This window comes from Varanus komodoensis, unplaced genomic scaffold (genome assembly GCF_004798865.1).
Source record: "Varanus komodoensis strain SLA01 unplaced genomic scaffold, ASM479886v1 scaffold5, whole genome shotgun sequence".
Classification (NCBI taxonomy): domain Eukaryota; kingdom Metazoa; phylum Chordata; class Lepidosauria; order Squamata; family Varanidae; genus Varanus; species Varanus komodoensis.
The window spans coordinates 42693761-42720245 of NW_025336087.1; the positions used below are offsets into that span (position 1 = coordinate 42693761).

General features: G+C 43.2%; 1 protein-coding gene across 3 annotated transcripts; it reads right to left on the reverse strand.

Annotated features, from left to right (window-relative positions):
- Positions 1-1308: 1308 nt before the first annotated feature.
- Positions 1309-25592, reverse strand: LOC123031569 (procathepsin L-like). Of its 3 annotated transcripts, none has more exons than XM_044446707.1 (8): positions 25560-25592; positions 6800-6933; positions 6076-6195; positions 5842-5997; positions 5064-5288; positions 3245-3413; positions 2019-2133; positions 1309-1650 (listed from the first exon to the last, which is right to left on the reverse strand). In XM_044446707.1, the coding sequence occupies exons 2-8, from the start codon at positions 6923-6925 to the stop codon at positions 1551-1553; spliced, it is 1011 nt and encodes a 336-aa protein (XP_044302642.1). In that variant the 5' UTR covers positions 6926-6933; positions 25560-25592; the 3' UTR covers positions 1309-1550. The 3 variants fall into 3 exon arrangements, with proteins under 3 accessions (XP_044302642.1, XP_044302641.1, XP_044302643.1); XM_044446706.1 differs by lacking the exon at positions 25560-25592 and adding an exon at positions 7431-7529; XM_044446708.1 differs by lacking the exons at positions 2019-2133; positions 25560-25592 and adding an exon at positions 7431-7529.
- Between the last annotated feature and the right edge of the window lie 893 nt (positions 25593-26485).

Here is a 26485-nt window from a genome sequence, read left to right on the forward strand (position 1 = left end):
AAATTTAAACAGCACCCAGGAGCTATCAATTATTCAACCAAACAATTAAATCAACCAAACCATTCTAGCTATTAAAATTTGCCAAATTAATTTTTCAGATTGATAAAACTAGGTAGACTAAGTTTGTTATTGTTAAGATAAAATGAGCCATAATATGGCTACGTAAAGCCTGACATGGTAAGAACACCTTTAGACTTAAGATGGACATGTTGTAAGTCTTGCTTCCTATGTACATAAAAATGATAATACTTGCCTGTTCTTCTCAGGTACACTCTTAGATATGCTAATTGTTACCTGTTCTGGAGGTTCTTTTTGTATTGTTTTATCTTAATCCCATTCAACCCTTTTGGTTTACCCTAGTGTGCCTCTAGCATACTATATACCTGATCCCTCAACCTTCACCCAAACTGTGTATCTAACTAATAGCTTATAAAAGTGTTTTGTACAGACTACATCTTGGTAGTCTCTTTGAGGGCTGCCTACATGCTCCATGTATTTCCTGTAAGTATGAATAAAGTATAAATGTTCTTTTGATTGTGCAACCCCAGCAGACATTCAAATGTTGTTGTTTTTTTTCCCACTCTTGTCATTATCATTATCCATGCAACATAAATTCTGCTTGTGCTGGAATTCTTGAGTTTAAGAAAGGTTTAAGAAATTATGTGGGGATTTCAGCTTGTCTTTTAAGTATTGAATTTTCAGCTTCAAAACTAAACTTTAGAGAATAAAGCATGTTTTCCTAAATAAAAGTTAAAGAATACCATGCTGACTTGATAGGTAATCCGAATGCTTTAGGGGCTGATAAAATTCAGACCTTGAAAGGCTGGGATGCTTGTTGCATTTAAGACTAAGAACTAAAGAACCTCTGAAATGGAATCTTTTTGAATTTCTATAAGAATGTTCACATGTATCATTTGGTAAAGAAATTTAATACATAATCATACTATAATCTACTTTAAGACAACCCATTAGTGTGACCATAGTTCTATTAGTTTAAACTGAGTACATTACTTTTACCACAGTGGAGGCTGTTGTTGTTTCCAATGTTCCATTAACTTTCCCAAAGGGAGAAGTCAGCATGGCTAATTTCCATTCCTAGGGAAAGGCATCAGCCTCTCACTTTCCTTTCAGAGAATTGTCCCTGCCTGAAAAAGGGTTTTCAGAAACAGCTTCACTGCTTTAGAAACAAAACATGTGATTTGATGCTGAGTACAAAGGGAGATGCTGAAATGTTTGTTTGGAAACCTGGAACTCTGTGCAACTTGCTTAAAAAAAAAGACTGAAGACTGATTTAGACAGACTGGAATATCACTGTGTAAGCAACATTTACTTTTGACTTAAAAATGAAGGCCTATAGCACTATCATATAAACATCAAGAGATTCAGGATTTAAACACACAGTGTTACAGATCTGGGAAGAAAGAGATAAAACCATATGCATTGGTAACATGTCAGTTTTAACTCCCTTTCTTTCAGGCGAGAAAATGTTAGAATGTCTTTCCTCAGATTTGACTGTGGCAGCTTTTTCAGTGATTCCTTCTTCTTCAGAGTTATACTAGAGGATAGCTGGCATCTGTGGCTATTCCACAGTGGTTATCTCTGTCTTTAGCCATCAAGATATAGCCTTGGTCACCCCAATTTTCACTCCAGCTGGAAGAAAACCAACAACACCCAGCATTAACGTTTAGATATAACAATCTGAACACAAGTGCTCTCTCTCTCTCTCTCTCACGCACATGCACACACACACACAAAGATCTGAAGAAAAACAACACTCTAACATCTGAAGTTTCCTCCAGTCCTTTTTGCGCCAGGATTGCAAAGTTGAAGGAAGTACACACTGGCTTCTCTCAAGGAACTTAAGGAAACTGAGATGTTGTACCACCTGTTTCCCATCTATCAGTGAGCAATTCACTGCTGACTTTCTTCTTCCCAATCCATTCTATAATCAATCTTTCTATTATATTACAAGCCTGAGCAGGAATTGTTGTTAAAAGCTGTACAAAGCTCAGAAATACCTGTTTTTGACAATCCAATACTTGTTGTTTTCTTCTGCACCCTCAGAGCCATAACCAACAACAAGAACAGCATGATCCAATGCCTGGCTACTACATTCTGGTTCATAATAAATACCTAGAAGCAGAGAAGTTGTGTTTGGTCCAAAGTATCTAGTCTTATATCCCACATGAAAACCCATAGGAAGAGCAGGGGTTTTGGTGTGTGTGCTGCACATGCTCTCTGGCAATTTTCTATCAAGTGTGGCCCAAACTATCCAATCTTATATAATATGTGAACCCCATAGGAAGAACCGGTACATTGGTATATATGGGTCAGTGCCACACATGTTCAGTGATGAATTCTCTCCAGGGTTTGACGAAATTCTCTTCCAACCCTCCCCAACTTCTTTGATATGTGCCATAAGGTAAATACTGGCCTAATCTTGCCTCACCCAATGAGATAAGTGGGCACAAACACATTTCTTCATCACTGTGCAGTGGGAACAATCAGTTCAGTTTCCCATGACTTGCAGAGAGAAGACACTGGAGGGGAGGGTTCTCTCTTTATGTGGGCTTAATAGGAGGCAGAAGCAGCTCCAGGAGAGTGGCGATGCTTCTGCAAAAAGCTGTGTGCAAAGAGAGAAAAGATCCAGCCTGCGTCAGATGGAGCCTAATTCACCTCTTGTGGAATTTTGGGTAAGACTGGGAAGTGTCCTAGTCCATGTTGCCAGCCTGCATCTCAGAGGGCAAGTGCTGGTTTCCTTCAAATGTTTCCTTTGCAGCAGACAGACAGACTTCCACTCCTGATATGCATCAAGTCCACTTCTGATGTGCATTAAGAACTCAGGAGTGCGGGTGGTGGGACAATGACCCACAAATAACCAGCAAAGCCAGCTAAAGCTTGTGGAGCTCTGAATGGGGGCAGCACTTTGTCTAGGAATGACAAGCAGCTAATTGACTTTCATACATTGCATAGTAATCTAGTATAAGCATGCAGCAGAGGCACCACTTCAAGCATGAATATTTTCAATCCTTTACACAGGTTCCTTATATGGAAATCCAGGTGCATAGTGCCCTTTCTAGCCTTACACCCAGTGTTCTCTGGCTGTGCTAGGACTATAGCTTCCATTATCCCTAGCCATTAGTAAATCACGGGAACTGTAACCCAGTACATTTGGAGGGAACAGAATAGGAGAATGTTGTTCTATTCAATGGTGTCCCTAAGAAGGTGTTCGAGCAGTTCTTACCTGACTCATAGAACTGGAAAGAGGCGTGACCGGCATCAATGCTCACAGAGATGGGTCCAACTGTAGCTACTGCATTCATGAGAGCCCTTTCATCCCTCCATGGGATGTTCACAAAACCAGTGTCATTAGCCGAGTTGTATTCAGGGTTGTACAAGCATCCTGCTTGATCCTTAAAAGACAGACAACATTTTAGTTACGAATGTAGCTTCAAAATTCAGGAAATTAATGAGCTAGCCCATGCAAAATCAATACTCCATTTTTGGCAAAAAGGAACACCCTTTATGGCTGAACCACTGACACTTAGGAATGCATCAGCCCATCCTCTTTTTCTAGTCCCCAAAATTTTTTTTGAACTTGCAGAAAAGAAATATGGCTACAGAGCAATCACAAAGGTTTCAAGTTGTGAACAAAGAGAACACCTGCCCTCCCACCTGAAGAAGGTACTGGGCTAGTTTGTCGTCCTCTTAAAGAAAGGTTTCTGTTGGCTATTAGCCAACCCAATTTCTGTGTCAACCAATAACTGCCAGCTTCTAGGGGCTACACAAAAAGTGATAAAATTGAGTCTAATATACAGTTAGAAACAGCATAAAAGTTGCACAAGGTCCAAATAGGCTCCTGGATTCACACAGTGATTAATATCTGACTGCCACATAATACTTCCTTCAGGTCTTACCATAGCCCTCCTTGTTTTTACATTGTGTGCAATGTAAAGCCAAGGCAAAATGCAATGAAAAGACCCTGGCCATTACGTAAATTGCCATTTGACCAAAACAGTGTTGCAGTTCCCTTTATTAAGCAGGAGCAGCAGAGAGAGTGTGACCTCCTGCATTTGCCACATTCAGAAATAGTTATTTTGCTCTTAGGGCCATTTGAAAAGTTCCTAAGACATTGGCTTCCTCCAGTATACAGAATTTTGGGAAAAATAAATTTAAAATCCTGCTTTTCCACTCCAAAGTCATTTATGGATTTTAATGTCAGAATTCGTAAGAAGTGAGGATTGCTAAGCATATTTAGTAACAGCCATTCCAGTACATTTAAGAAGTTGTATTATTTTCTGACTTGTCGCTGGGATTAAAAACACCTAGGAAAATAGAAGCCTGCTTTCTCCACCATGGGAGCCATATTTGTTTGGGTTACAGTGACTGGGAATTGTGGGAACTGAAATTTACAGGGACTGGAGGCCACCAGGTTTGGAATGATTGATATAAATATATTTTATTTATTTATTTATTTATTTATTTATTTAGCAAGCTTCTATGCCGCCCCATTCGCCGAAGCCTCAGGGTGGCTCACAACAACAAGATTGTCTTATTAAAATATGTGAACCTTCCTGTTTGAGTGGTGTTTAGAACCACGAAAATTCCATGGCTTTACACAAACCTGTAGCTGTTAGTAAGACTAGAAGAAACAAATGCAGACATTGGAAATACTTGATCTTGTCTCAATCTGTACTGCTTCACTGATTTGTTATAAGAAATATGTGCATTATGCATACTGAATTTTGATGGCATAAATCCAGTCCAGTTTAGCTAAGCATGACTGCTCTTAAAGTATCTCAAACTCATTCAAATCAACAGTGAAAAAATAAATGACATTTGTTTTCCATTTCAGTTTGTTGCACTGACAACTCAATACATTAGCAGCAAAATCTCTTCAACCAATGAAAATCTGATGTGTGCATGGTTTTCTGGAATTAGCTTTCCTGGTTTTCTGGAACTTCCTTCTGCCAACCTGGTAAATCTGTCAAACAGACTAACAGGAATGGTAAGTTTGCAGAGAACAAATACAGAAGAAACAGCTAGTGAAGAAGCCACGTTACCTTTGCAACATATGGGTAGGATTCCTCTGAATCAATGCCACCATTGTCCATTACGTACTGGAAAGCCTGATCCACAAGGCCCCCATTACAGCCGTGGTTGCCTTCACGCCAGGAGCAGTCCATCAGGTTTTGTTCACTCAAAGAGACCAGCTTGCCGGTTTTGCGGAAGTGCTGTCCTTCGAGGGATCCAGTTGCACTGAAGGCCCAGCAAGAGCCACACTGTCCCTGGGTTCAAATGGGTGGAAATGAATTTGTTTGAAACCAGCCGAGTCATGATGATGTAGATTCCCACAGTACCTTTGGCTTAGTAATGGAAGCAAATGCTAGCAGCACATTGTGTTATCTCCCCCCCCCCCCCAAGATTGCCATCCTGTCTTTTGTCTCCTATGTTAGATTCAAGTGTCCAAACTGCCCTCCTGTAAGATGGTTTCTTTTGCTGACTGGTTTCCTGAATTTAGTAATTAGATCTTTTCCTGTTGCACTTTGGAGTCTCATCTTATTTGATTTATTTCAACTCTCTAGGCAGAGGCTAGAACCAGTCAGCTGCAGCAGCAGCAGACTCACAGAGAGCAATGCCAGCAAATTGGTTGGCAGCCTCAGCAGACAGAACCCTCTCCCAAGGCTCCATTTCCTGGTCCTAGTGAGAGAACAGGAGCTAGCAGCCAAGGCTGAAATAATAGAATCCCTGAAGTTAATTCTTCATTTTAGCTCTAAATTCAGAAGATGGTTTGCAAGTAAATGCACAGTCGTTTATGAAATGCAAACTCCAGACACATACTTGGTTCTTTACAGGAGTTACATATCCATTTTCCCTCCAGTCAACAGAATTGGGAGCTGTCAAGAAGTTTGGCTTAAGGAAATTTGATCCTGTGTATTTCCTTTCTGTTTTGGTGTATTTGAAGCCATTCATCACTTGCCTAAACTCTTCATTTGTCTAAAGAAAGAGGAAATAAGTCAGTGTGACATCAAAGTGATTAGGCAGACGCAGCCTCACAGCTCTGCTTATGCCTACCATGTCTCCAAACTGATTCATGCCTAGTCTGTAGCTGTGCTTGCCTAGGCTGTGTTCCAGGTTGTGCAATTCAATCATCTTCAAGTTCTTTTCCCAGGTCATTCTTCTCTGGTCTTCCCTCTAAGGTATAAGAAAAGGCAAGAAGACACATGCATTATGCATCATCATGTGTCCTCCAGCAGAAGAGAATGAACTCTGCTGAAAAATTACACCAAGTCATGGATTACAATAAATATGATTAGAACACAAATGATGACAAAAGCTTTGAACACCATGGTTTACAGCTGTTTTTGTTTTGTTATATTTGTTTTCTTACCTACAGGACAGTTAAAGAAGGAAATAGTTGCCTGTGTACCAAAGTAATCATATCAGTGAAATGGAAAGAGTCATATCAGGTGTGTTTTGCATCAACAAAACGCTAATCTGATATCTAGAACTATTGTGGGCCACTACTGCAGATCAAAATAAGGTTGTTCAATTTGCTTTATTGCGCACATTACCTATTAGGTTGCTCTAATATGTATATATAAAACATATATTTTGCCCTAAATATGTGTTTTATATATACCTATGCATGCAAACATAAACATATATCAGTACATTAGTTTAGAGAGCTAAAGAGGAAAACCCAGTAATGAAAGATTCAGAACAGTTTGTCTTCCACACAGTTTTGAAATACATTTCACTTCTGTGCCGCAGGTCACAGGTAGTGCCACTCACTCACGTCATGGTACGCCTTGCCATGCCATGTTTTCCAAAGCTGCCAGTGGTCATTCAAAGCAGGGTCTAGGCTTGGAGCAGCAAAGCACGCCTCCACACTTAAGGCCAATATGCACAGATAAAAGTTCATGATGAGATCTTTGGAAGAGTGAGAAAAAAGATTTGATCAAACAGAGATTCCCTCCTCCAATCAAAGTGGGAGAGAAATGATAGGAGCAATTCAGTCCTGCCTGGGAGGCTGTGCAAACTGCAAAGAAATGCAGTGCTTGTCAAGCTGTTGTTAAGAAACTTTGTGTCAGAGCTAGCACTCAAGGCACGGGCTAGGATTATATACCAGTAAGAGGGACTTCAGGTCTTGAATAAGGTTGTTTGTGGTTGGGGGCAGCTCCTCTTCTCCAATGATGCATGATATCAAGGGCAGCCTTTTGGTGGGGCAGAGTAACCTGGGGGACATTGAGGGGCTTGCAAGAGCTTCTTGGGATCCCAGGAAATTCACCTTTTACAGGTAAAGGACAACCTCCAACCTCACTAGGATCTGGGGGGAAATCTAGAGGCAAATCCCCCAACCATTACCTTCAAATCCATGACACAAAAGCTAGCAGTCTCTTAACTCCCAAATGGACTCCCATACTTACCTTGCTGGGAATGAAAGCAACAGTCACTCTTGGTTTTTCCTGAATGCCTCTGCCTTGTTTCTCAGCTGGAAGGGTGGCTTTAAATCTTCCCAGCCTCTCCAGCTCTTGATTTGCTGGATGGTGAAGCTGGGACTAATCATGCAACAGTTTGTGAATTCCAATCCTTTGATGTCTGCACATGACTGTGGAGGATGGAATATGGATGATATTTTGTTTACCTGACGCTGGTGGGTAGGAGATAGCTTCCATGTGGTAGTATAGCCCAGGATAAGGAAACCTTTTTTTGGCTGGGCTTCTAGGACCAAAACAAAAAGCAGCATTGGAAGGAAATCATGTGTTTCATAATAGCCCCGCTGCCAAGAGTATCACCACTGGCCATGGTGACTGCTGAGCTAATGGAATTTGCAGGCTGCCCATATGCAGAGGGCTGTATGCTATCCATCTCTGCTCCCTTCATCTGAATTCAAGCATTCAGAACCACAAGTGATCTCCTTGTATAAAGTTATGCCACAATAATATTACAGTAGCTTGTGTTTAGTTTCCTGAGCTTTGAATTGTGCAGTGCAATTCTATGCTATTCTTAATTGGAAAGTCCCATTGATAGGAACTGGACTTTCAACTACTAGTAATTATGAAGGATGTAGTCTTACATTACTTACCATATGTTAATGTTGATATCTGTAACTCCACTCATAAACAAATGAAGAAATTTACCTTCTCTCATCCCCAAATTAAAATGAACTTTATGAATGGAAAATTGCAAAAAGGAAAATGGCTGGTCCAAGGCAAAGGACATAACAGTATCATTTCCCATCTGGTGAGTGTCTTCCACTGCATGTGTGAAATGGCTTTTTAAAATGTATTTATTTCCACAGGAGCACTGACATGTATCATCTGTTTTTGTTAGCTTTATAAAATGTTTGTTAGCTAGCTAAGCAAAGGCCACTTTTATATGGACTCAGCCAGCTAAAACTGAGTCCATTGTTTGGTAGTCAGTCAAATGGAACCAAATTGGAATTTGCTTCCAAATAAGCATGCATGGAATTGGACTACATGATTATTAACTCTGTCCAACTAAGCAGGATTTACTTCCAGGTAAATATATGTATGTATGTATGTATGTATGTATGTATATATGAATGATTCAAGTAACCTCTTTCTGAGCAACTTGCATCAAGCATTTAATAGTCTGCTGACAATTTTACAAGTTTGTACCTTATCATATGTGGATGTAAAGGGAATATAACATGACATAAAATCAAGTCCAGCTCTCCTTGTTCCACAGTTACTGCAATATGTTGAAAGATGTTGGATGGCCACATGCCATTAATACAAGTCTACAGGCCTGAGACCAAATTGGATATGATGCTGGAGATTCATGAACAGAATCACCCAATTTCTAAAATGAAAGTCTGACTCGGGGCCACAGCCTACAGCTTAACCTTACAGGATCCCCATCCTCCAGGATTTAGCCTCATTTCAAATTGCAACCCTGATGAGCCTTTTTAAATTAAAAGCAAGCAAAGCCTCAGCATATGAGTTAATGATGTCCCACATGGTTTCCTCATGACATACACCCCAAAGAGGAATAGAATATAGAACAGCATATGAGGTGAGGGGAAAAATACCTTTGATTTATAGCAAACTGCTGTATAACCTTGCTCTCATCTAGTTTTGCACCAAATATTTTTAGGAAGCTGCCAAACAGCCATTTCCTTAAAAAATGCATTGGAAAATCTAAGTAGAAGACATGTACAGTTAAGGTTGCCAAATTTCCCCCCAGTTGCTGTTGTATGCCCTGCACACCAATGTTCCGTATTTCTCTATACTGTGAACAGTTACAAAGTAGTGTTAAGGTGGAAGGGAAGACAGGTTTGGGTTTTGCCCCTGATGGTTGGTACTATTCTAGTATTTAGAGGCAAAAATAAGTGTGATCCAGTTAACAAGACTCTTGATCAGATATATTTGTACTGAAATCTTGGCTAACCCACATTTGATCTATCTGACCCAATGACAAGTCACTATGTTTTAACCTCGGTTTTCCAACTGCAAAATGGCAACTCTAATGATCTTTGACAATAAGACTGCAAATAAGATTAAGAGTAAACTCTCTGGATATTAAAACAGAATATGGTTAAACAATATGGCTAAAATCAATGTCCCAGTCAGCTAAAGAGGGAGCAGGTGGACTGGCAGTGCATCATTTAAGACAAAAACCACAACAGCTCTGCCTGCCCTCTTTCCTCCATCACCAGTTTTGGCTTCCATTGTTGTAGAATGGAGCAGAATAAACTGCAGAGATCATCAGACCAGCTGCCTGCTTGTTTTCCAGGTGCTGTTGCTAGTGCTGTGGTTTGGGGTGAAAACTCTCCTTCCCCTGTCCAATTATATGAGCCTTTGAAATCTATCGTGCAACAGCCAGCTGCATGTTTCATGCACAAATTTTCATGGACAGGTGTTTGAAACCTATTACTTTATATAGTTTTTTCTACAGATAGCTGTTAGATTAGTAGAGAGGCAGGAAGCGGGAACAAATGGGTTTGTTGATTGAGGTGAAAAAAACTTTGCTATAAGCATGATTGGAAATAAACTTTCACAAGGTGTTGTCCTTCACATGATTCTTACCTCAAGTGCGAGTGCAAACAGGACACAACTCCACTAAACTAAAAAAGTGTTGGTTGGCTTTTACACACTGACTAGGTTTGCATTACATGCTAAGCCATGGTGGCTTCAGAACCATCGTAGCTTACCATGTTGTCTGAATGTGTCACCCACCAATACAGAATGGTTTCATTGTGACTACAAAGCTGCCCCAAGAAGCCATGGCCCATTGTAGGATTTGTAGCCATGCCTGGACTTGCTGCATCATCTGAACTGGGATGACAAGTCCAGGTGAAGCCTTGAAACTTAAAGCTGCTTAGCAAGCATGGCAGAAGGTCTTTCCGCTCTGGTCAAGCAGTTCCAATGCCAGCCCAAACTACTCAACTGGCACTTTGGGCAGCTGTCACTGGTCTCTGCCACTGGCACCATCTCTGCCTGCCTCTCTTGGGCTTGATGAAGCGGTGTGCAGTGGTGGTTCTCTTGCCCAATGAGTGCCACCTCCACACGCTCTGCTAAGGGCTTGACAATACAGTGCATGGTGGACATCAGCTGGTTCACTTCCCTGTTGCTCACTGCAGCTGTCATTTGAGCAATGTGGCTACCAGGCACAGTCTTCTCAATGTCCCCCAGAGGAGGTCTCGCAAAGCACCCCACCCACTGTTGCAATTGTGGCAGCAGGTGGGGGCACAAGGCATGTTCTGCTTGGTCTTTCCTAGAGGAAGCCCAGAAGAATCTACCCATATTGATTGCTGTGGTGGCTGCTGAGCAGCTGCTGTGGCAAGCAGTGGGGTGGGGGTACCTCATTCTCCTGAGTCCCCCCACCCCCCAGAAGAGGTCCAGCAGAACATGGCTCAGATTCTGGCACAGAGGAGTTGCCTGCAAGCAATGCCTGGGATCATCCCTGCAGGCTCCTCCTGACTGTTCTGGCAGCAGCTGAGAAGAGACTTCTTGTTGCCCACCACCCACTCCTTCAGCCAGCCCTTTTAGTTAAGCGCAGTGGCTGGCAGCACCCGTTGCGGGCACTCTCCTGTTTCCCTCCCCTCCCCAGTACTCTCATGGTGTCCCGAGAGGGGGGAGTGGGTGGGAGCTGTCTCTTCAGTCAGCATGCGCCCAGTCACCTGATTTAAAATTAATTTGCTCAAGGGCCCTAGAGCAAAGCAGTTGTTTAGAAATTCAGGTCTTACAAGATATCTTATCTTGGAGAAGTTGCCCTTGGAATCAGAGGCATCATTCCAGCTTGACTGTAAAGCTTCCATTTTTGCATATTGATAACCCTTCTGGTCACAAGTTTGGACAGACAAGCAAACAGGGAAACAGCAGAGTGATGTAATGAAGGGCTTGTCTGGCCTGCACAAGGGAAGTCCTGTAGACTTTACTTTAGTTGGCCAGATGCAAAAGAGAGCAGAGCTCCTGTGCTTTTGTTTTGCAGGAGAAGGTGGAACTTACAATCTTTGAGGATGTGTCCTCCCACCACAAAAGCTTGCTTATCTATTCCATTTAGACTTAATCTATTTTTAACTGATCTCATTTACAGCCCTCCTGGTGGGAAACAAATCAGCAGATTGCCCCTGTGATTCTTTCCAATTAACTAACAGTGCAATCTTATATACCTCTACCCAGAAGCACAACCATTGAGTTCGATGAGACCTATTCTCACTCAGGTGTATATAATGTCATATACATGATAAATATCATATGCTATTCTAACTGCATTCCATGAATGCTATAGAATTTTTATATATAGCAAGTATGGTTCAATATTCTTGGTCCATTTTCCAGGCTTGTCATTGGCTGAGTTCAAGTTATCATGGGTTTGATGGTGAGAACAAATCCAGCAGGCCATGTTCTCACACTCCTGCTTTGTTTCCCATCCCTCCTCCAGCTGTAACTCGGAGTTCAGAGGTTTTTATTTACTTTAAAAGCTTATTACATCATCTGAGCATCACAAAAAGTGGCTAGTGGTACTGTAAGGGTTAGGATGCAGGTCTGCGGTCCCACAGCTGAAGGACCACCAAAGGACAGCACAGCTATACTTTATCCACCAGACACACCTTCTCCTATTGAAAAACAAAGCAAAAACACCTGGCACAGGTCAGGACAGGCCCAATGTGAGGAAACCTCCAGTTGCACCCATCATCTTCATTTTCCTAGGGTGCTTCTGGGCTGATACCCAGTAGAGCACAACCGTGGACGAGTTCCAACGAAAAAGGGCAAAAGAGCCAGTTAGCGGGTGCAATCCTCTCTTAGGTAGTGATGGCCAAAGTAACTCGCTTACAAGAATGTCTTTGTGTGTGTGACCATTACTTCATGCTGGAGTGAGTCAGCCGCTCCCAGTCTCCATTCAACCAAAGTCAAATACATTCAGACCTCCAGGATAATTCCAACTAGGGTGACCATTTAAGAATCACCAAAAAAGAAAGAGGACACATAAGGCCAAATCACCCATGGTCCAGAACAGTCCTGCCTACTTTGTAACTTTTAAATGTAATTTCAAATATTTTGGTTTCATTGTTTGCATAATCCTTGAGGCTAATACATACCATTCCGTATGTCCATTTGGGTTTTTCCTATCTTTGGGGAATCTTTTCTACATGGACTTGTACAGATGTCCCTTGGCAAACATTGTAGAATTTTCTTAAACTTTCTGTAGGGCGCACAGCTCCCTTGAACCACATGGTTCCCTGAAGCACAGTTTGTTCTGGGGGTGGACACCTCTTTGGGACAATACATATTGTATCTAACTGGATATGTTCTGCTGATAAGTACTGTGAAATGCAGGTAGTGAGGATAAGATCTTGTCATCATCCACATCATCCACCAAGGTTTGGCTTTGCATACCATCATAACTGTATTGTCACTTTAAGCTTACTCAGCAGATTTGCCAATTTTTAATTGCAACTGTTGCAGCTGTTTAAAGCTTTTTGTTGTTGCTGCTGTTGTTATGTGTGCTGTCAAGTCATCTCCCACTTATGATGACCCTATGAATGTCTTGCCCCTGACAGCTCCATTTAGCTCTTCCAAGTTCCAAGCTGTGGCTTCGTTTGTGGCTTCAGTCCAACTCCTATCTGGTCTTCCCTTTCATCTTTTGCCTTCAACTTTCCTTAACATGACTGTCTTCTTCAGGGAATCTTCCCTTCTCATGATGTGTCTGAAGTATGACAGCCTCAGTTTTCTCATTTTTGCCATTAGGGAAAGCTGTGGCTTGAAAAGCTCTCTGTGGCTGAATATAAATGGATAGCAGATTTTTCATGTATATTTTAAAGAAAATGTACAGTCCTCTTGTGATTGAAGGAACATCTTAAAAGCAGAGCATTCACACCTTTATACATCCACAGGAGAAAACCCATTTTTGTACCGCTGCAAGAAGTAGCAACTTCTAATGCATATGACAGGCTGTAATCTTTCAGTCTAGGTCAGGATGGTCAGCAAGTCCACATTCCAGTGTGTTTGTCACACCACCGTCATTCAGAAACTTGTTCTTGCTAAATCTTCCCTTTTCATTCCTTTCCTCTTACCCCAGTTGAGCAAATCACATGCAACCCACCCTCCCCTGTAGTATCTTCTCTTTGTTTAATCAACTAGTTATTTATTCCACCAGCCAGCCTGAGATAAATCTTATTTTCCTGCCAATAAAAAACATGTTGTAATTGCTTTTCAAGTTACTTCCTTCCCATTCCTCCTCCCACTGCTAAACATTCACCCTACACTTGTTTGACCATTTTTTAGAACTGGTTGCAACAGTTTTGTAAGTGGAGCACAGAATGTCAAACCATGATTTAGCAGACTTGTTCTGCAGTTGATAACATATAGTACTAGCCACTTCCCTAGTTTGAAAGAGTTTGAACAAATATTGGTCAGACCACTACCTTGAACAAAATATACACTCTTAAAACAGAAACAAAAAAGGTACTGAGGATATTTGTTATTTCTTTTAGGACAGTGTAATATTCATAAAATTCAAAATATAAGTAATATTCACAATCATCCATTTTAGTCACCGTCATCTGGATAAGAATGTGTAAGACCATAACTCAACCAAGCCAGATGCACATTTAAGGTTTTTGAAGTGTCCATCTGTTGCTCACCAATTTCCCTTGTGTAAACCAGGGGTGGGGAACTTGTGGTCCTCCCAAAAGTTTGGGCTGCATCCCCCATCAGTGTTAGGCAACACAGGCAGGGTGGGAGGGATGATAGGAGTTATAGGTCAAAACAACTGGAAGACCACAAGCTGCTCACTCTAGTATAATCTATTCATTTGTTACTCTTCTTGCTGTTTGACTATGTTTGGTGAATGCTGTAATATTTTACTATGTTCTATTGCTTGCACTTTAGGGTTATTTTATAATGCAAAGCAGGAAGGAAATTTCTTAAACAAATTGCTACAGATGTACAGTAGCAATCTGTACATCTTCCAAAAAAAAGAGGAAATCCTTCACCAGAGAAGAATACAGAAACTTTAATTTGCATTTGATAATTCTTATATAGAGGGAGAATGCAGCCAAGAGATTTGAAGAAGACTGAGATTTGGAAAGATAGTAATGACAGAACTAGAAAAGATAATCAAATTTAAGGACATTTTACTGGAGACCAAGGCTGAGATCATCCAAATTATTGCATTCCCAATCACAATGTATGGGTGTAAAAGCTGGACAGGGAGGAAAGCTGACAGAAAGAAAATTGGTGCATTCAAAACTGAGACATTCTCCTCCATAGTGCCGGAGGAGAGCTTTGCAAATAACCAGAACAAACAGAAAGACGAACAATTTGTTCATGGATCAAATCAAGACAGAGCTTTCCCTAGAAGCAGTCAGAGACAACTTGAGGGCACATAACAACAGCAGCTTATATATGTATATCCAAATTTAGAAATAATTACTGTAATCAATTAGAAATTAGCACATCTCACCAAACTATGGAAGACTATGACCTGTGTCTTTGCAGTCTGTCATTCAAGTGCTAACTGTTCACAGGCAATTTCATGGCCATTCCCTATTGTCCCATTATTATGGTGCTTTTTATAAAGTAGACATGTGCTGGACACTTAAAATAAGGGACATTTTCAAAAAGAGGACTATCCTTTGTAAAATAGGACCTATGGCCATCCCACATGGAAGGACAGAGAAATAATGGAACCACAAGCATCTAACATAGGGGAGAAGTACCAGTGATAGCACAGGAACCTCCAGCTCATGCTCTGACCTGGTTCTCATGTTACAGCAGCCACTGTGCATTAGTTATGTACTTAAATCACAATAAGCTGTTGTGTGTGCAGCTTCAGTTTTGAATATGCAGACCACCTATACGTGAGATTTGGCATTGCAGTGAGACACACAAACCTGGCCATTATGGGTTAATTGTTAAACAACTAACACTCAACCCTCAAGTAGTAACTTGGTTAAGTGTGTGTATTCATGTAAGCCCACGATGGCCAGATTTACATAATATGCTGCAACCACCGATGAAACCAATTAGAGGTGGCTGCTTCAAAATGGCAGCTGTTTGCATCCTGCATGTACTGGGGTTAATTGTGGAGCTAAGAATAAGTCAGGGTGTTGTGTGAATGGACCCCTGTCTTCTAGCGACTGTCTTTACTTACACAATGAACTTGGTACTAAAGTGGCAAACTAGTTTCTGAAGGATGTTATGCACAGCCATTCACTCAGAATTAATCTTCATACAGAGAGCTCAGACATGTATAAAATGGTAACTATCAATGCCACAAATTTTGCCACAAATTTTGAACAGTTCAAAGCAGAAATAACACTTGAAAAATGCCTTTAATTTTGTCCTGTGATATGCTATCCTTTTCTTAATTAAACAAGTGAAAATACTGTCAGGTTCTGAATGCACCAAGATAAAATATGTACGATGAACAGAAGTAAAATGAGATACATGGGCCAGCATTCCAGACATGCTTTGGGTTCCGTGTAGCTAACGGAAGTGCAGTGCAGCCTGCTAGAATCCAAGCAGCTTAAGCCAGAAATAGTTCTTTAAGAGTCAGGCTGCTGGCATTTTTGTTTAAGAGAATCTGTTGTTAAGTGAGATACTTGTGCTTCTAGACTGCAATTGAGAGATAACATGGAAATAATTCCAGTGAAATTTTCAGAGATTGATGAGAAATGTCAGAATATTTCTAACATTTACTGTGAATCTGGAAGGCCAGCCAAATGATTTTGCTAATTTTATGATGCTGAGCTGTTGTTTTATTTTATATTATTTTTATTGTATGTATTAACTGTTGTTCACTGCCCAGAGAACTTAAGCTATTGACCTGTTTAGACATTTCATCTGTGAAATGGTTATGTTGGCTCCAATTCATTACATGCAAAGTGCCTTCGGTAAGGCCAGTTACCCAGTTTCACCCTGTTATATCTGCGCCATAACCGAAACTCGCAATTGGAAGCATTCTTAGGTCATTCACCACAAAAGCATTGTCCTGGCTGGCTTTAAACAGGCCTAACTCTGTGGTGAATTGTAGCTGTGCACACTGTACTGTGGAATTGAAGCCAGCCACTTAAAAACACGCCCCCCTCAGCATATGTGCAACGCAGCCTCTCCTAAAGTACCTGAGGTAGGGAGGTAAAAATGAGTGCCTGGACGAGGCCTCGTATGTGATCCCTGTGGCTGAATGCACCCAGATGCTGGCAATACACCGAACTGCGACAAGCAGCATTTGTGCAGAGGATTACTTTCGGTAGTCATGTGATCTCTCGCCTAAACTGTGAAAGGCCAGAGTGGAGAAGCAGGAAGCTGCTTCTGCCTACCCGATGAGAGGAAGTGTGATGGCATTCTCGGTGAAGCAAGGGATACCTCTTTTTCTGGAACACCTTCCTTCAGTTGTCTCTCCTGGTTCATTAGCTTCTATTTCCATGGCTTTATGCAAAGGAAAGATGATTGTTTTCTCAGAACGTTGCCAGTCCATGACAAAACACCTTAGGCCCTTCAGGGAAGAAAGCGTATGTATTATGGACGGAGAAACAGAGGTTCCACTTAGACAGGAGCAGTGCGTTTTGAGGCAACCACGTGTCTGTTTCAATGCAGTAACATTTCCAGAGGGAACGTGGATAAAGGTATGTTGCTTCAGGGAAAGTACTTCATGCACATGAAGGCCTGTTCCATATTTGTCCCATACCGAGCTGCAGGCAGAAAGAGCGGCTTTCACAGCTGGAGGGAGTGTGGTCCAGCTGAGTCACGGAAGAGCCTGCGTGATGAAAACTGCCAGCAGAGCAGCATTTCAAATAGCATCAGTAATGAAACCATCTGTTATCCCGGGAGCTGAAGCAACCTGACAAGCAATCATTTGATGCAACCTTTAGAGATAGTAAGTGAAGCAGTTTTTCAGTTTGTCAACAAGAAGAAATCAGGACTGGTTTAATGGCTACTAGTCATAATGCCTGTATACAACTCCGAGAGATCAGAGGAATTGGGATACCAGTTGCAGGGGAACTTATGTGTGTATTTGTGTTTGTTGTGTCCTACTGGTGAAATTTCAGTTGTGAAATCTGTTTGGACCCTGTGGGAACAGAGCCTTGGACTACGTGGGCTTTTGGACTAATGCAGCAGGATTGTTTTTATGCTCTTAAAATCACATGCTGTCACAAGCTGACATCACTTGGATTTAAGCATTTACACCCTGTATTTCTTTCTAAAATAAATCCAGAACTGGCTTTGAAATGATAAGCTCCTGCAAATTCACGGCATGTATCATTCTGGACCAGGTGTTTTCCACTTTGCCACAAGGGGCCAATAAAAGTGGCTTGTAGTTGAATGGTGAGGGGTGAGAGGGAAATTGCCTGATCTGAATTATTGTGAAAGTCCCATGAGGAGTAATTTATCATGTTACATGATAGATGGAACATGCAAACCAGTCCTGAATCATCAGCATTTAAACCAACCCTATATATATGTACACACACACACACACACACATATATATAGAGAGAAGGGCAAATCCTGTTGTCTTTATTTGGTAATATGGTATGACATTGAGTAGCTGTGAAATGAGTAATGGCACTGTATGAAAAAAAAAATGCTGGGAAATAGCACTACTAACTTGCTGTTGAGGTCGATTCTTAAAGTCCTGTGCCCAAATCCAGGGAGGATCTGTGTCTAAATTTGGACAGAATTATTCCAGAAGGCCTAGCTTCATCAAGCAAACAACTGAAATAACTTCAAGGTAGTTTCACTTTGGAAGGTAACTAGAGGAAGTACTTCCTCAAGCTTGAGTCAAAGAAATCTAATTGGATGCAACAGCCTACTTACTAGTTCAGCACCACACTTAAATAATAGAGTACTCAGAATTTATTTACTAGCAATATTTCTGTACTGCTTATCATTTGCACAAATCCTGAAATGGTTTAAACACAAAAATGTAATAAATACACAACAGGGTTACTACTGTGTGATTTAAACACACAGCTGAAATCTTAGAGATTAACAGAGACGTTAATCTCTGGATGGTGGATGGTGGGAAGCTAAAGTGAAAAGATACATTTTCAACTAATGTTAAAAATGGCAGCATTTGAGATCTGATGTACCTCTCAGAGGAGATCATTCCACAGGGTGGGTACACGGGAAGGAAAGCTCATCTTTGCACCACTGCCAACAGAAACCTGTCAGCAGTGGTACTACAGCAGGGCTTTCCCTGAAGACTGTGGTGGCCTAGGAAGTTAGTATAGCAGGTGATGTTTCTTTATGGTTAAAAAGGTAAAGGTAAAGATTTCCCTATGACATTACAGTCCAGTCATGTCTGACTCTAGGGGGCATTGCTCATCTCCATTTCCTAGCCAAGGGAGCCAGCATTTGTCTGCAGACAGTCTCCATGGTCATGTGGCCGGCGTGACTAAACACTGAGGTGCATAGAACACTGTTACCTTCCCACCAAAGTGGTACCTTTTTATCTATTTGCGATTGCATGCTTTCGAACTGCAAGGTTGGCAGGAGCTGGGACAGAGCGATGGGAGCTCACCCTGTTGCGTGGATTTGAACTGTCAACCTTTCAATCAGCCAGCCCAGCAGCTCAGCGGTTTAAATCATTGTGCCATCTGCTGCCCCATATAACCTTTATGGTTACATGGTCCTAAATTGTATAGGGCTCTGTCTACAAATGCAAAGTATTTGCCTACTGCCTTTTAAAGAAAAAAACAAGGCACATTACAGTCATACATGCATTTAATGTTCCTAGTTTGCTCTTCACTTTCTTACTGTGGAGTGGAACTATTTTATAATCTATTAAGAACTGTTGCTGTCCCACATTTTCACAGAGCAGAAAGTGCTGCTCCTGGCTGTTATCTTGAGTGGGGCAGGATGACCCACCCTGACCAGAAGCAGCTGATTTGGCTACAACAGGCCACATCAGACAATTAGCGCTTTTCAGAGAGAAAATTTACCACCACCATGGTTCACAAGCATGCAAACACTTCATAATTATTCACTAAATTAATATTCTTCTAATTTGACATCCAAGCTTTTGTTCTTTCAATGGGGTGAAAATGAATATATTGAAAAATTTCTTTAAAGTCTCCAATGTCCCACACACATTTTAATGGATTTTCCCTACTCCCATTTCCTTAGCCTAGCTTCCATGAAGCAGGTCCCTTAGTCACAGCAGTTTCTGATCCTTGTTTCAGTCTGATGGTGGCTGTCCATGCAGTAAGCTTGAATTTATCAATATAGGGAGTTCTATTCCATGGTGGAATTCCAGGGCAGACTCTCAGACTTGGACCTGCTTAGCAGGTCACTGGTTGGGTTCACATGACCTGACAACCTGTAATGGGTAACTAGCTGAAGTCATTGTAGTGTCACCTGAATTCAGAATGCTTTCCATAGGGTGCATTTTATTTTATTAAGCAACCAGCCTCCCTGACAACCATGTCTTGTCCATTCACAGAGCGCACTGTCACCGAACAGGGACTGGCTAGCAAGCAGCTCAGCAAGAGTGTCAAAAAGTCCCTGCTATTCTTCATGTTCTCACTCTTGCTATCACCAGTGGCTGCCTGGCATTTGTCATCTTGCCTGGTCAATTTCCTTGGATGTTTCAGCCATCAAAGGGAGACAAAAAATTACAAAAAAGGAACCAGGAACTGGAGTAGGTAAGAGAAGAAATATGGAAACTGACAAAGCATAGGCTAATTTGTACACAGTTGTCAGGGAACCGTTGCTGAGTTGTCAGATGAAAAGCACTGGCAAAAAGTAGAAGAAAATTGGCGAGAGAAAGTGCACCAAAAGGGAGGGGCAATATCACCCATTTGGCAATGCAGTTCTCTTGATTTTTACTGCTGAAGAGGCTCTTCTTTACCATTTCAACACTGGTTTGGAAAGGAGAAATACTGGTTTTCTTCTTTCTCAGTTGGCAGTTACTGCATTGCCACTTCAGCCCTTCAAATTGGAAGCATATTTCCTAATGGGGAAAACTGTCTCCACAACTTTAGGTGCACCTACCTTTGCCACTCCTCTCTCCACTTTTGGTGCTTTTCAGCTGCCAACTTGGCAGTTGGATCTGTGCAACTGAGAGCAAATTAACCTATATGCGGTCTTGCTTTGCTGATTTTCTTGGATGTTACCAATTCGACTTCCTGAATCCCTTTGACAGCTACAACATACAAGGCAATTGACTGGGCAAGACTGCACATCTTGAAGAACTGCAACAATGTACTCGCAAAAGGAAACTTAACTCCTACCAGCAACAAAAAATTGCACCCATAACTGCACAATTTTATGGGACAAGAAAAAAGACTCCAATCATGCATTTCTGAGGCTCTGAATAAAGAAAAACAATAATAGCAAACAATGGGGGGGGGCAGACAGGCTGTCCCCCAAAGGACACTGGGATATCAGTTGGAGAAAAGCAGGTTGCTTACCTGTAACTGATGTTCTTCAAGTGGCCATCTGTGCAGTCATACATATGGGTGCTGCGCCTGCACAGTGCCCTTGGCCGGATGATTGCAAGCTAACGGTTTTTGGTGGTAAAAGCTCCGCTCCCCCTCCCCCATAGCCTATAAAGAGCGGAGCGTCCGCCATTTTGTTCAGTCTTTGACGACCGAACGTACGCCCCCATGTGGAAAACTTGCAAGTATGAGATAGGAAAAAAGATTGGTACCATGAAAAAAGGGAAAAATTTTGGTACCAACGATATGTCCACTCACTGACACCAAGCGGGGCTGGCGGGTGGGTTGTGTGACTGCACAGATGGCCACTCGAAGAACATCAGTTACAGGTAAGCAACCTGCTTTTCTTCGTCGTGGCCTCTGCGCATCACACATATGGGTAGATTAACAAGCTTACCATAAAAGGAGGAGGGGAGGTGTCCTCAATGAAGAATAGATGAAAGAACAGCTCTGCCAAAGGAGCAATCCTGCCGAGCCCGAACGTCTAGACGATAATGTCTGGCGAAAGTGCAAGGGTTCGCCCAAGTAGCAGCTCGGCGTACATCATCAATCGGGACCCCTGATGCAAAGGCAGATGAGGCTGCAACAGCTCTAGTCGAATGGCTTCGAGGGGCTGTAGGTAAATCAATCTTAGCCAGTTGGTAGGACAAGGTGATAGTATGGACTATCCACTTGGAAAGTCTCTGTGGGGTGACTGGATCTTGACGATTCCACATGCCTTGGGTGTATAGACCGGAGCATATCGCTCCCCATCCCAGAAGAGATGCATCGGTACCGAGGGTCATCAAAGGACCCCGTGGCCTGAAGGGAACCCCAACAGTCAAATTGGCTGGTACCAACCACCAGAGCAGAGAATGGAGCACGGAGGATGAGATTCGAATCAATTTCGACGGTGGGTCTCTCTGTGGGTGGAACATCTTGTTGAAGAGGAGTTGTAACGGACAGAGTCGAAGTCTGGCGTGTGGCACCACTGCAACCGAGGAAGCCATATGCCCCAGGAGCCTCTGGATGGACTTTGCCGGGACCATCCCATCTTGTCACATTCGATGGGTGTGGTGAGCAAGAACCTGTTGTCTGTCCCGAGGAAGGAAGGCTTTCTCCAAAGTTGAATCCAGGCGGGCTCCAATGAAGGTAAGCATCTGCACTGGAAGAAGAGAAGATTTCTCAGTATTAATGCGTAGGCCCAGATCGTCCAACAAGGCACAGGTTGTACAGATGGATGCGAGGAGTCCTTCCCTAGATTGCGACACTAGCAGCCAACCATCAAGATACGGGTAAATTTGTATGCCTTGGAGGCGTAGAAATGCGCAGACAGGGGACATACATTTGGTGAACACTCTCGGAGCAGTGGCCAGTCCAAAAGGTAAAACTGTAAATTCGTAGAAATGGGGTACAACAGCAAAGTGAAGGAAATGCCTATAACTCGGGTGGATTGAAATGTGGAAATAGGCGTCCTTCAAGTCCAATGAGGCGAACCAATCCTCTTTCCTTAGCAGTGGCAAAATATTTTGAAGGGTGGTCATTCGAAACTTTTTCGTCACAATAAATCGATTCAGATTATGTAAGTCCAAAATCGGATGTAGACCACCGTCCTGTTTCGGGACCATAAAATATCTGGAATAGAATCTGTGGAGTTTGTCAGGTGGGGTTACTGGATGAATCGCTCCTTTACGAAGAAGTTGTTGTATTTCATCGAGTAGTACTGGCGAGCATGATGTAAACCGGATTGGACTTGAAGGAGGAATGACGTCAAATTCTATCCGATAGTCATGCTGAATGATGGACAGTACCCACCGATCAGATGTAATGGTCTCCCAAATGGGGAGTCGGCTTCGGAGCCAATCCCCAGATGAGATGGGGTGGGTATGGAAAAGGGCAGAGGAAAGGTTCGCCAGTCCTGTCAACGCTGTCTCCTATCATTGACGCGGCGGTGGCCCTGCTGATAGCGTTGCTGGGGCTGTGGACGGTGGCGCTGCTGTTGCTGCTGCTGTCTGTGCTGGGGCTGCTGTCTAGGCTGGTAGGACTGCCTATAAGATGGACAAGTCCATGACCACTTACGCCTGGTCTGGGTCTGTATCTCCATCCTGCGTGCCGTCATGTGGGATTCATGCAGCTTCTTCAATTTGTGGTCAGTGCACGAGTGGAAGAGCCTGGACCTGTCGAAGGGCATTTCCTCTATCCGATGTTTAGTCTCCTCCGGGAACTTACAATTTCTTAGCCAGGCGTGTCTCCGGAGTGAAACAGCACCAACCAAGGCCCTCGAGTCCATGTCCACATGGTGCCTGGCTGTGGACAACTGTTGGACAGCAACCTGCATCGCCTCCTTGATGAGGACCTTGGCCAGGTCACCCTGGTGGTCCGGAAGGGTCAAGGCGACGTTGTGGAGGCATTGCATGATGAAGTATTGATACCTCGCCAATGTCGCCTCGTAATTTGAGATATGCAGCCCTAGGCCTGAAGCAGTGTAGACTCGCCTGGCCAGGGAGTCAATCTTTTGGCCCTCCTTGTCCCTTGGTGCAGTGTGACCTCTTGCCTCTCTGCCCTGGGAGGACTCCACCACAACCGAGTTCGGCTTGGGGTGGCGGAGGAGGAAGGGGATATCCTCCTCCTGAACCTGGTACATGGATTCATACCTCTGAGACGTGGGTTGAGGGTGAGAGGGCAAGTCCCAGGGCTGCATCATTGCTTGTCGTAAGGTGGTGATCAGCGGCTGGATGACCGATGTGGACTGTTCCCCGTGGACAACGTCGTAAAACTTGTCCATAGTCGGTCCCAGATGCTGGACGGTGTCGATGTCGAGGGACTGGACAAGCCAGGACATCAGCTCCGCAAAGGAGACATGCGATTCATTCAGTGACGCAGGGCCCTGGGAGGTCACAGCGACATCCGGGGAGGTTGAATTGACCTCCGAATCATCAGAGTCAGCACCGTAATACGGAGGAGCTGATGAGGAGGACTCCGCTGGGGAGAAGGAGCGGCTACTTCCATCCCAAAGAGGTATCGGGGATGCATGCCTCGGGTCCGAAGACTGTGGGCGGTCGCGGGACGGTGGCGAAGACTGAACTCTAGGAGCAGGATAGTACCTGACGGCGAGTGGATTGCTCCAGGCGTGATAGTATGGACGACGCCATCCCTCCGAGTGCTGCTCCATGGAGCGACTCCTCCAGCTCCTAGGTGGGGACACCTCCACATCCGCCTCCATTGTGGCTGCGGGCATAAGCGTGGGCAACCTAGCCCTGGGGGGGGGGGGAGTCCTGAATTTCCCCATCAGAAATTGAGCCTCTTTGCAGAGTTGGAAGAGGCCCAGCAGGAAGGTCAGCCACACAACGAGGGGACCCTTGAGGGGCAACCCTCACAGCCTCCTGAAGCACCAGGTCAGGTGGAGTCAGTACGGTAAGTGCCGCCGGTACTGAGGGGGCCATCGAATCCGAGTCCCGGTGTCGAGGATGCTCCGGATCCTTTGGTTTCTTGGAAGATTTAGGAGCCTTGTCCTTCCTGGCCTTCTTATGGCCTGCTGATTTGTCAGGTTTGGCATGCTTACGCTTCTCGTGCTTCTTCTTGGGAGAAGCAGGCGGAACCACCATAGTAGGGCATGAGGTGTGGGGCCACTGAAGCGGAGCCAGGCTTTGGAGCAGCAACAAGCGGGTTGGACTGCATGAGAGTCCGATCCCATAGGAGCCTCTGGAGGCGATTCTCATGATTCTTCCTGGCCTGCTTAGAGAAGGCCAGGCAGTGAGAGCATTTATCGGTCCTATGCCCCTCCCCCAAGCAGAGGAGGCATAGTTCACGCGGGTCAGTTGGAGACATTTTTGACCCGCACTCCACGCATTTGTGGAAAGCCGCTCGCTGTGCCATCGCAAGAAACGGAAAAAAAGAGAGATAGTGCAGAGGGTAAGTATATATTTTTGGGTTTTTTTTTTTTTTGATAGAAGATTGAAAGAAAGGTAGAACGATAGAGAAAACTGCAAGAACTATATGAAGCAGAGGAACTAACAAGAACTAGAAGAAATACCGGGGCTATAACAACTAGGAGAACAATCGAGAAGAAGAACAAGTTAGACAAGCAACGGTCAGAGCAAGAGCGAAAGCGGCATGAGGCACAGTGAACGGCGGTCACAAAGACTGAACAAAATGGCAGACGCTCCGCTCTTTATAGGCTATGGGGGAGGGGGAGCGGAGCTTTTCCTGCCAAAAACCATTAGCTTGCAATCTTCCGGCCAAGGGCACTGCGCAGGCGCAGCACAGAGGCCACGACAAAGAACCAAGGATGAAGGATGGCTGGGACAACCCATTGTAGGCCTGTTGGTGCGTTGTAAGTTGCTCTGTGAACAACACAGAATCTATTGCTTATATCCAGGGTGCGTTTGCATGATGTATATTTGACCATTATGTGCCTTCAGACCATGCTTTGGAATCATGGAAATCAAGTCATTGCCCTCTGCACTGGTTAAGTGAAAGTTGCAATCTATGGAATGATTCAGTAGGTTAAACTTGTTGCTTTAGTTGGAACAAATAGCAGTTTATTTCCTTCTAAATCAAGACTGGATTGATAATACTTTTACGGAGACATGTAACGTTTGTAATCCCTGTGCAATGTTATAAAAAAGCTACTGAGAAAACAATACCAGGCCTGGTGACATACCTTTAAATTCAAGGTTTTCTTCTCTTGCACCTTCACAACAGGATTACTTGCATTAGACCAGGATGTTAATTTAGTAGTTGGCGAGGCAAATGAGCTCATGTAGACCCTCTGATAAAAAGCTCAGAACAGTTCCAGTCATTATGGGCACTAGGATAGCTGCCAGTAATTTTGTAAGAGTGCCAGATTTTATTTGTAGCTCTTGCCAGACTTGCTCAGGTGCCTGCCAGTATCATCAACTCCACAAATTTTCAAGCAGCACTTTTGGGCAACTGACAGTGGCCATTCTCCATGATTGTGAGGGTTAAAAAAAAATATTTTTGGACTTACCACAGCATCTCTGCCATTTTTTACCTTGCATTTTTCAGAGATTGCAAAGGCAGCTTTTTACAATCCTCATTTTGATAGCCGCTGATAGGCCCTTCAGAGTGCCCAAGTGATACCTTGGAGGGCTATCCATGGCTAAAAACCAAATTTGAGAAATGTTTGGGACCTCGGAGTGTATGCAGATGTTTGCATACACCATTTAAAACATTTGTTGAGGTTTGAAAGTGGGCATTATTTAAAGTATACATTGAGGTATGAAAATGGTTCATTTTTAAAAGTTTTTTTCTTGACTGGTCTCCCCATAATTTCTTTACAAGTACATATGAAGACACAACAGTATCAGAATCTGACAATTAGGAGAGGGTGGAATTGACAGACCATGTTTCTATCCAGATGAACAAGTCAGGGTGTGGAAGTTGTGCTTTGTAAAGTGTATCTGTATAATTTTGAAAAGGTTCAAGTCACCCAAAGCTCAGGCACACTGGTAGTCAGAGAAAAACAGATTATGTGATGTAATCATTTTTTCCTTTCATGTGATCACTTAGAACATGCAGTATGTGGCAGAAATACGACATTTGGCAGTAATAAGCCACTACGTTGAG